Raw genomic sequence first — 11,405 nt, 5'->3', positions numbered from 1 at the left:
TTCCAATTCTTCTGCCCAAAAAATGTCCTTCCTGTTGATTGGGAAGGAAAAAGGAGGTACCTAGGTAGATTTCAGATTTTGAAGACTCCAAAGCAATCCAGAATCCCAAACTTGAAAGGCAGTGGAAGGAGCAGGGGCATTTGTATTAAACAGACCTGGCTTTGCATGCCAGCTCTTCCACTTAACTGGCCACGTAATCTCAGGTTCCGTGTCATGTGCCACACTCCCAGCTTGGTCCCTTGTGCCCAAATGCATATGTCCAGTAAATGACGGTCCTTTTTATCTTTCTAAAAGTAAGTGATATCAGAAGGATTTCAGTGTGAGAGTGAAGCTGAGAATTAAGGTAGGTAGTAGAACTAAAAATGAGACTGGGGACTTCCCTGGCGGTCCAGTGGTTGAGACTCTGTGCTTCCACTGCAGGGGGCGCGGGTTCGATCCCTCGTTGGGGAACTAGGATCCCAAATGCTGCACGGTACGGCCAAGAAATAAGAAAATAATAATAATAAATTTTAAAATGAAATAAAAGTGAGACTGAATTTGGAAATGACATGAGTGAAAAAGGGTTAAAGTTGAAGCTGAGAGCAGACCTTTGCAGTTTGCTATGTTGCTGTGCTGATTATTCGTCATAGTATGTATTCTGCCTCCTATCCTGGAAATAACTTTTGAGCCAGACAGGTACAAAGTGTCATGCCAACAAAGCAGAACTTCATAGGAATAGTAACCTCAGTTAAAAAAAAAAAAACCCGAGGGGGTATTCAGAAACCTATTTCAGAATGCCATTTCAGCATAAGCAAATTGGAGTAGAAACAAAGAGTTGTTTGATGCTTTGACTTATGGGGAGAGAAGTATGTTAGTTTCTTGTGGCTGCAGTAAAAAATTGCCACAACCTTGCTTGTTTAAAACAATAACATTTTATTCTCTCACAGCCAGAAGTTTGACATACGAGGGCAGAAATCAAGGTGTCAGCATGGGCTGTGCTCCCCACAGACGCTCTAGGGGAGAATCCATTTTGTGCCTCTTCCAGCTTCCTGTGCCTGCCGGCATTCCCTCACTTGTGGCCACATCACTCCAATCTCTGCCTCTGTGGTCACATTGCCCCCTCCTCTCTTGTAGGTATGAAATCTCTCTCTACCTCATTCTTTTTTTTTTTAAGATTTTTTTTATGTGGACCATTGTTTCAGTCTTTATTGAATTTGTTACAATATTGCTTCTGTTTTATGTTTTTGGTTTTTTGGCCGTGAGGCATGTGGGATCTTAGCTCCCTGACCAGGGGTCGAACCCACACCCCCTGCATTGGAAGGCAAAGTCTTAACCACTGGACCGCCAGGGAAGTCCCTCTACTGAATTCTTATGAGAACACTTGTGATTGGATTTAGGGCCCACATGGATAATCCAGAATAATTTCCTCACCTCAACATCCTTTCTTAATCACATCTGCAAAGACCCTTTTTCCTTGTAAGTTAACATTTATAGGTTCATCATCATCATCATCATCAATAATTGGTGGCCAATATTCACTTGTTCCAGTTTAACCAGCATCCCCAAAAGAGATAACTGTCTCTTACCTGTTTATTTTTTTTCACTTAATTGTTTTTTTTTAATTACGCAAACAATTGATGTTCATTGTAGACCATTTAGAAAATACAGAAAAGTTAAAGAAAAAAAGGAAAGGAAAAGAAATTCAATGAAAAATCATCTGTAATCCTCTCACCCAGGGGTAGCCAAACCTCCACCAAAGAGTATTTTTCTAGGCTGGATCTTGTGTCCAACAAAGAGGAAAAGTAGGAAAAAGACAATAAAACTGAACAGAATAGGACAAACATTTGGAAGGTGATAGAATAGGTTAATATTGTTCATAATAGATATGTACAGGACAACTTAATTTAAAATAAATGTAGAGCTTTGAAATGAAATTAACCGGGACAGGAGGTGCTTGTATGATGTATAGAAATAACACTCAGCCCTTTAGAGGAGGGACGTTTTAGCTTTGGCCCCTCACTTGAAACACCCTGAATTTTCCCACTAATACTTCCTTCTCTCGCAGAGGTCAGACCCTGGCCTGCCAATCTGCCCTGTCATAGGCTTTTTTTTGAGTCCTTATCAGCCTTCCTCAGGGGTCAATGTTATGAAGACTAGGGGAGTCTGGCAGAGTTCCTGCTCCTCCCAGGCTGATATCAAAGGGCAACAGGGGCTGTGACAGAAGGCAAACATTCAGACCAAAGCCAGATGTGGAACTGAAGCAACAAGAGGAAAAGCAAGAGCATCAGGTAAAAAAAAAAAAAATTTTTTTTAAATCTCATTCCTCTCAGTTTATGTCTGAGAGCATGAAGAGCTTAGTAAAATCATAGCTCAGGAGCAACTTGTAAAGGAGAATGAATGAGAAATTTGGGGAAATGTGGAGCAGATGTTTATATGGAGCTAGACTCTCAGAAAACTTTGTATCTGTCATGGTTGTCATCAGCAACCAAGTAACATCAATGAGCCTTGGGAGTCATGAGAGTATAGTTGTTAGTTCAGAAGCAATTAGATTTGTTTGTGAGTCCCAGCAGGTGGAAGTTATAGGGAGACAAATTATAGCTGAAAATAAGGAAGCTATGTCTCTCTTTTTTTTTTTTTTTTTTTTTTTGCGTTACGCAGGCCTCTCACTGTTGTGGCCTCTCCCGTTGCGGAGCACAGAGCTCCGGACGCACAGGCCCAGTGGCCGTGGCTCACGGGCCTAGCAGCTCTGCGGCATGTGGGATCCTCCCAGACCGGGGCACGAACCCGTGTCCCCTGCATCGGCAGGCGGACTCTCAACCACTGCGCCACCAGGGAAGCCCAGGAAGCTATTTCTAACAGAGCTGTCAGAAAATAGACGGGGACTAATTTGAGAGATAATGAGTTCGTTGTTATTGGAGGTGTTCAAGCAGTTGCTGGAAAGCAACTTGTTCAGAGTTGCTAGTATTATAGAGCAGCGGTCCCCAACATTTTTAGCACCAGGGACCGGTTTGATGGAAGACAATTTTTCCACAGACTGCGGAGGGGAGAGGAGGGAGGAGGAGGGGGGTGGTTTGGGCAGTAATGCGAGGGATGGAGAGCGGCAGATGAAGCTTCCCTCGCTCGCCACCGCTCGCCTCCTGCTGTGCGGCCCTGTTCCTAACAGGCCGCAGCCCAGGGCTTGGGGACCCCTGTTAGAGAGAGTATTTAAGATAGATGGTTGGACCAGATCTTTAAAGTCCCTTCCAACACTTCTGTGATTCTATGATATAAAATAATTTTATCAGAAATTTCGCTAAGAGCCAAACATTTACATTTGCCTGTAGGGATGCTCACCTATGAAAAAACAATTCATCAGGTTGATTTTGGTTTGCCTGGAGGAAGTGAGAAGGCAACCAAGGCAAACTAACAGCAGAGGAGAGGACCCATCCTGCTGGATGCCTGCTTTTTTTTTTTTTTTTTGCGGTACGCAGGCCTCTCACCGCTGCGGCCTCTCCCGTTGCGGAGCACAGGCTCCGGACGCGCAGGCTCAGCGGCCACGGCTCACGGGCCCAGCCGCTCCGCGGCATATGGGATCCCCCCAGACCGGGGCACGAACCCGCATCCCCCGCATCAGCAGGCGGACTCCCAACCACTGCGCCACCAGGGAGGCCCTGGATGCCTGCTTTTTTCCCTCCTGGTGGATGTAAACAACACCCACAGGGCCTCTGCTTAGCAGAGATCACACAGAAAAAAAAATGGTTTCCCTTCTTCTAGAGGAAGAATTTGGGTTTGGGTTAGTAGATATTTTATTTTGCAGTTAACAAAGACTAAGGGGGCTGTCTCTGAACCATCTGCTTCCAGGGTGCTAACTTCAATGTAGGTGGCTGTTTTCTGGTCTGGGAAGCAAAAGGAGGTTGACCACGATTTAATATCTCACAACAAACTTGCGAGAAAACAGTAATATCAAAGATGATTTCCAATGTTAAAATGTATCTCCAATAATCTATAGCTTTGAAGAAAATTTTGTAATCTCTGGAATTCTTGTTAACGTTAATGTAGAAGCAACATTTCTGTCCTAATTATTTATTGGAACCCCTTTCTGTCATTGTTTGGGGCACAGAAGGACTGCTGAGATGGAGAGTCTCAAGATGGATACGGAAATGCTCTATCCCGAGATAATTGTAGAAGTGGGCAAAGTCACTCTTGGAGAAGAAAACAGGAAGAAGATGACCAATAGCTATTTGAAAAGAACTGAGAATTCTAAAATCATCCAAGCGACATGTGCACTGTTAAATTCTGGAGGGGGTGTGATCAAAGCAGAGATTGATGATAAAACCTACAGTTACCGATTCCATGGGCTGGGACAGGACCTGGAAACTTCTTTTCAAAAGCTCCTTCCTTCAGGTTCACAGAAATACCTTGACTACATGCAGCAGGGGCACAATCTTATGATTTTTGTGAAGTCCTGGAGCCCAGATGTCTTCAGCCTCCCCCTAAGGATTTGCAGCTTGCGCTCCAATTTATTTCAGAGAGCTGTGACTTCCACCGTCAACTTGAGTGCCAGCAGTGCCCTGGAGCTCCTCCAAGAGAAGCAGTCCAGAGCTCAAAGAGGAAGAAGATCAAAGGTGCAGGAGCTGCATTCTCAGAAAGCTCTTGACAAATACATTCAGGAAGAGGAAGATATGAGGATGTGTGCCTCAGAATTTGTTAAAAAAGATAAACTCATGTATAAGGAGAAACTCGACTTCAGTGAGTCCACACATGTCGAGCTTAAAAGGTTCACCACCAAAAAGATCGTCCCTCGGATTAAAGAAATGCTGCCCCATTATGTTTCTGCATTTGCCAACACCCATGGGGGATACCTAATTATCGGGGTGGATGATAAGAGCAAAGAAGTGTTTGGATGTAAGAGAGAAAAAGTGAACCCTGAATTATTAAAAAAAGAAATAGAAAACTGCATAGAAAAATTGCCTACATTCCACTTCTGCTGTGAGAAGCCAAAGGTGAATTTCACTACCAAAATCTTGAATGTGTACCAAAAAGATGTCCTGTATGGTCATGTCTGTGTGGTACATGTGGAGCCCTTCTGCTGTGTAGTATTCACAGAGGCCCCAGATTCCTGGGTCATCAGGGACAATTCTGTCACAAGGCTGACGGCTGAGCAGTGGGTAGCCATGATGCTGGATATTCAATCAGGTAAAGCAGACAAGAAGTCATTGTCCAGTCAGCAGGGAGGAACCCCTTCTCTGCCTTCTTTTGGGTATTTGGTCAATATTTTGGTCAGAGAATAGAAAGCTGGTTTTGCTTACAAATCTTCTATTAAAGGGTTATTTTCTAACATTTTTAGTTCCAAAGACTCAGAATATGAACTGTGTGAGGTCAAGAAATGCTTGGATTTTCATCTCTTTGGGGAAAGTTATAGTATGCCATCAGCCATGAATTCATGAAAGTTCCTTTTCATGCACTGTAAAGGTCTGCTGAAAAAAAAATTGCAGGCTGATAGTCTTAGTCTAAAACATTCATCAATAGTCTCTCTCTAAAGACGATATTTCAGAGAAACATTGTTTAAGAAAGACTCTCCACTAATTCTTCGAAGGGAAACTTGTTGACAAATTTGAATTGTTTCAGTAACATTAGGAGCCAGTACCTTGAACCACTAGGCTGAGGGCACCACCAAGTGGAGGAAAACTTAACGCAAAAGAAGGTGCCTGGGACTGGCTTCCCTGGTGGTGTAGTGGTTGAGAGTCCGCTTGCCTATGCAGGAGACCCGGGTTCGTACCCTGACCCGGAAAAATCCCATATGCCGCAGAGCGGCTAGGCCCGTGAGCCATGACTGCTGAGCCTGCGCGTCTGGAGCCTGTGCTCCACAACGGGAGAGGCCATAACAGTGAGAGGCCCACATACCACCCCCCCCCCCAAAAAAAAAAAAAAGGTGCTGGGGAGGGGATGGTGGTGGGCGAGGAGGACTCCTTGTGTTTTCACTTCCTTACAGTTTTGCTGAGCATCAGCCCTGGTGATTTCAGATCAATCCATAAAGGACTTAACGGGCTGAATGAAGTTTATCGGTTTGCCTTCATGGTCAGTAAGTTCCAGATTTGATCAAAGAAGCTCAGATCAAGACTTCAGTGATTTTATTGGATGATACTTTCTCTTATCTTAAATTTGTTTGAGTTTACTTACACATACACACACACACACACACACACACACACACACACATAAACCCCAAACTAGAGATCCTACCACTTTCCATTCCATCTAAACTTTGGGGTGGGGGGGACTTTAACAACTATAATAATATTTTAAAAATACTGTGCTTACTTTTTCTGACACCACCCTACCACCACCACTACCACCACTACTGGAAGCCTTTTATTCTTAGAGGTGACCTGGAACCAGAATATTAGAGTTGGAAGGAACCTTAGGGATTCCCTGCTCACCCTTGCACGACAGAGGTGAAATGACTTGCCCAAGATAAGTCACAGGAGACTTAGAAGATTCATGGCCCTACAGGAGTCCCAGACCTCTTTTCCTAACATGTGTGAACTGTTTGAGGCATAGAAAGAATGAGAACAGCTCAGGCATGACACACACCATATGTCAACAGTAGGAAGAGCAATAGAAACATTCTTTAACTTTTTTTTTTCATCTGAAACAACTCTCCATGGATTTGTTTAGCTCCTTCCAGTTTGGCCGCAGACTACAGCCTTCACCTGATTTCACCAGCTTCATCTACACGAAGAAGCCCGTCATCTCCCATCAAAGTCCTGGAATTTAAGGGGGCTCTACAACAATGCTTGTTTCCAGGTATTCCTTCTTGATTTCAGCTGAGGAGATTATTTATTTTCTAAAATTAAGTTGGGAGGAATTGGTAGCAATTCGTCCAAGCCTTTCTCCTTAGAGAAGATCAAATGTAGAGCTTAGCAGATACAATTGTCCTGAATTAATATACATGGTGAATTCTTGATTTCAGTCATCAAATCCACCCTACACCTCTGTGCGTTTTGGGCTTCCAGTCACAGATGGCTTTTGTTCTCCAAATATGAGAGAATACATTTGAAAGAGCTGCCCCCTGGCTTTCCAAGGCAGAAGGAGGTGAGCCTTGGGGTCACCTAGACTCTTCCTAAGGCAGAGTTTCTCAGTCTTGACCCTACTGATATTTAGATCAGATAATTCTTTGTTAGGGAGGCTGCCCTGAGAATTGTAGGATGTTTGGCCGCATTCCTGGCCTCTAGCCACTAGATGTCAGTGGCACCTCTCCAGCTATGAAAAATCAAATCATTTCCAGATATTGCCAAATACCCCGGGGCGGGGGGCAAAATTGCTGCAGGAAAAAGAAAGTTCTTAGTTTCCCAAAAGCACCAGGTTCTCTCTCTGTCACACACACACACACACACACACACACACACACCCTTAACAGGAAGGAATACCTTCCTAGTACTACTGGACCATTTGGGGTTGAGGAGAGAGTGCTAGAAGGCTGTTCTGTGAAGACCCCTCCCTGATTGCCTTCCCCTGTATGAGAGCTGCCAGAAACAGGGACTTCTCAGCCCTGGCCTGTGAAGAGGAGATGCTTTCTTTGCAGACAAGGAAACCCATAGTTCCATGGCTAGGCTCATCTCTTCTTACGATGTTGCAGGAATACTTAAATATCCTTTGTAAATTTTAATAACTTCTATTCCTTGCATTTTCAGTGACACAGGAAGAGATACAATTTAAACCAGAATCCCTCTGTAAGAAGCTCTTCTCAGATCATAAAGGACTGGAGAAATTAATGAAGACACAGATATATCCTTGTTCTCAGGGGTTTGTGATATTTTCCAAAAGCTGGGCTAGTGATGTTGGCTTCAGGAAGGAGCAGAATGTCCTGTGTGATGCTCTCCTAATAGCAGTAAACAGCCCCCTTGTACTCTATACAATCTTAACAGACCCCACGTGGATTGGGGGGCTTGTGTACGCCCGGAACACTGCTCGTCAGTTAAAGCAGAAACTGGGAACTGTTGGTGGTTACACAGGGAAACTGTGTGTCATCCCAAGGCTGATACACCTGCCCAGCACACGGTGTAGACCCGGTGAAATCCCCATGCACTATCCCCGAGCCTACAGGCTTGCTGATGAGGATGAAATGGAAAATTTGTTGCAGGCCCTCATCGTGGTCTCGCTCTGCTCTCGATCTCTTCTGAGTGACCAGCTGGGCTGTGAATATTTCAATTTGCTTGTAGCAGAGCAGTGCGAGCTGCTTTCAGAGAGCCTTCAGGAGACACGAGAATTGTTCCTCCACTGCTTTCCAGGAAGCAGGAAGACTGCCCTGGCCATAAAGATCATGGAGAAAATTAAGGACTTGTTCCACTGCAAGCCCAAAGAGATCCTCTACGTTTGTGAAAGTGACGCCTTAAAGGATTTTGTGACGTAAGAGTTTCACTAACTAAACACAATAAACATATTTAATCAGTCTTCCAACAGTATCACACAAGTAATTTGTGTCTTTAGTTTAAGATTTTGCAATGCCTTTGCTGCATATGGACAAGAGCCCAAACTGTATACACATTTGCAAGTGATCAAGTAGTTGAGCTAGAAAACGGCACTTTGCAATGTTCAGGCTTAAACATCTCATTAGAAATTAGCTACGTATGCATAACTTTAAGTTTATATAACTAGAAACATTTCCCCCCCACAATCTATGGCCTTAAATTTAAGAAAGGTTGAAACGAACCTATCTTGTTTCACATGTACTTTTTGCTTGATATTTAGTGCTTTAAAGTCATAGGGTATTTCAGTCAATTAGACATTACACCTAATGGGAACTTGAATTTAAATACCATTTATTTCGTTTATAAAATATTTTTACTTGTTTGACTTGTTCTGAGTCAATAATTTTAGAAAACATGCACATTTGCTTCTGATTTAAATCTTTAGCTTTCGATTTAGTAAAAGAAATTGGTTGTTAGTCAATCCAGAAAATGAGGGCTTTTAATTTTGACTTGCTTATTTATTCAACTAATCTTTTTGAGCGCTATTTATATGCTAGGTACTGTGTACATTTAGTGTTAGAGGAGAAAAACATATTGCAGACCTTGCCGTAAAGCCCAATAAGAGAGACAAAGAGAAAAATAAGCAATGGGAGTGTTGTGTAACTAGTATGATACTAAAGATATGCTTAACTTGGGCTGGAGATTGGTCAGCAAATACTCCCCAGTGAAGGAGATCTTGACTTCCTTCTTAAGAAGTGAGTAGAAGAAGTGAATAAAATGGGGGCTTTTTAGGCAAAGGGCACAGCAAGTGCAAAGGCATGGAGATTAGAGAATCAGAATGGTAGGTCTGCCTGGAGCCATGAGGGACTGTGGGTATGCGACAGATGATGAAGTTGCAAAGGAGGCAGATGCCAGACTATGCAGGATCTTGTAAACTGTGTTAAAGGCTATGTTCTTTATTATGCTTTACAGGTATAAGTGTTTAAATATCCCCAGTCAAAAGGCAAATTCAATTCAACAAACATCTATGAACTTAATGTGAGTGGGTTATGGAGATGACTAAGAATCAATGCTTTTCTTCAAGAAGTCTACAGAGTCCAACCTGGAAGAGAGGAACGTGAATAGTTATGATTCAGGACATAGGGAGTAAAGCCCCAGGGACTGCACATGCAGTCCCACATCTGCAGGGATGGGTGATATGACTTGAATCCAAATTAGAGGTGGCAAGAAACAACACAGTTTGTTTAAAGAAAAAAGTACACACACACACACACGTATGCTAAAACATACTATAAAGGAAAATTGAGCTAAGTAAGTAGGATTGGTAGCTCCATAGAGGCAAAGCCCTGCAGACTTGGTACCCTACTTGACATGTCATGGAACTCAGCTACCTCTTCATGTTTTCCTTACCAAAATCTAAAGAGGCTTCTGCTTTTGTACTACAAGTAAGTGGGGAAATAGGATTTTCTTTAGAGGAACTTGTATGAGCCCATACCTCTTTTGCATACGAAAATTATGATATGCCTCTAGGTGACTGTTCTCCAGCTCTAAAAAAGACAGAAAGTAAAGAAATAGTAGTAACAAGTGTAAATTCCTTTTGAGATTTCCTTTAGATGTAAGGAATTTACCTTCAGGGATTGTCAAGCAGCAGAAATGGACTATGGTAGAAATAATAAAAGCTCCTACCTGGGTTCATTTCAAAAGTTTCGCATGCAGATTTAACTCGATAACCCCAAAGAGTAGGGTTTGCAATTATGTATTCTGTCTATCAGGTAACTTGCAAGTAGAGCATTTTTTGTAGTTATTGAATCAGTCTCCAGATGAGAACCAGTCTCTAATGCTAATCCAGAGAGGAATAAATGCATGGTATTTCCTTTGTTTATATGCCTGAAGCCCTATTTTCTCCTTCACCCTTACAGCCAGCAAACCACCTGCCAAGCTGTGACCCGGAAAACCTTCATGCGAGGGGAGTTCCCAAAGATCAAACACATAGTGATGGATGAGACTGAGAATTTCTGCAGTAAATATGGTGACTGGTACATGAAGGCTAGGAGCATCACCCATCCAAAGGTGAGGGGCGCTGGAAGTGAAAACCACCACGGGATTCTCTGGCTTTTTCTGGACCCTTTCCAAGTCCGCCATGCAGATATCAATGGCCTTCCCCCTCCATCTGCTCAGTTTCCTCGAAAAACAATCACCAACGGGATCCACTGTGCTCTGGAAATAGCGATGCTGATGAAAGAAGAAATGAAGAGGATCAAAGAAAATCCTCACCCCAACGTGTCTCCAGACACATTGGCATCGTTTAGGGAAGCTGCCTATGAGGAAGCAATGTGCGCCCAGGCTCTGCCTGGGGTGTGTGAGACAGAGACGAACCTGACCACAGAAGAAATGGCGAAACACGTGGCAGAAAGATGTCACAACCTGTTCCAATGTGGATATCTGCCCAAAGATATAGCAATTCTGTGCAGGCGAGGGGAGGACAGAGGACGCTATGAGCCTGCACTACGAAGAGCAATGGAATTATGTGAGACCCACGGGGCAGTGAAGGTCGTGTTCAGCCAGGTCTCTGGTGTTTTGGATGGTCACATCGTTTTAGACAGTATTCAGCAGTTTTCAGGCCTGGAGAGGAATATTGTGTTTGGGCTTAGTCCAGAATATGCCCTGTCAGAGGAAGTTCATAAGCTCTGTTTTGCCTCGAGAGCCATTAAACACCTCTACCTGCTCTATGAAAAGAGGGCAACCTTCTGAAAATTATTTCAAACAGTCCAGGAAGGGAGAAAGAGCAGAGTCCCTGCTCCCAGGCAGGTGGCAGCTGTGCCTTTTCATGTGTTACAAGTGAGGAAATCAAGGCACAGTCAGAATAGCAGGGAGCCACAGAAATGTCTCTTGGGACTGGGCCTTTCAGTCTGTTTGCAGTGTCACTGTCCTTTTACCACTCCACTCCACCTCTTCCCTGGTCCTTATCACTGGTGC

The 11,405-nt window shown here is 43.5% G+C and overlaps 1 protein-coding gene across 2 annotated transcripts; it reads left to right on the top strand.

Annotated features, from left to right (window-relative positions):
• Positions 1 to 2,125: 2,125 nt before the first annotated feature.
• Positions 2,126 to 11,180, top strand: LOC307067538 (protein SLFN14-like; the record flags this gene model as incomplete). 2 transcript variants are annotated; one of them, XM_079724989.1, is made up of 5 exons in its annotated part: positions 2,126 to 2,267; positions 4,079 to 5,154; positions 6,637 to 6,765; positions 7,653 to 8,367; positions 10,349 to 11,180. In XM_079724989.1, 4 exons carry the CDS (start codon positions 4,092 to 4,094, stop codon positions 11,178 to 11,180), a joined length of 2,739 nt encoding a protein of 912 aa, XP_079581115.1. The 2 variants fall into 2 exon arrangements, with proteins under 2 accessions (XP_079581115.1, XP_079581116.1); XM_079724990.1 differs by lacking the exon at positions 2,126 to 2,267 and having other exon boundaries at positions 4,119 to 5,218; positions 6,647 to 6,765.
• Between the last annotated feature and the right edge of the window lie 225 nt (positions 11,181 to 11,405).

This window comes from Hyperoodon ampullatus (genome assembly GCF_949752795.1).
Source record: "Hyperoodon ampullatus genome assembly, chromosome: 19".
Lineage (NCBI taxonomy): Eukaryota > Metazoa > Chordata > Mammalia > Artiodactyla > Ziphiidae > Hyperoodon > Hyperoodon ampullatus.
Note: the sequence above shows the minus strand (reverse complement) of the source record. Positions and strands in the feature narration are given on the sequence as shown.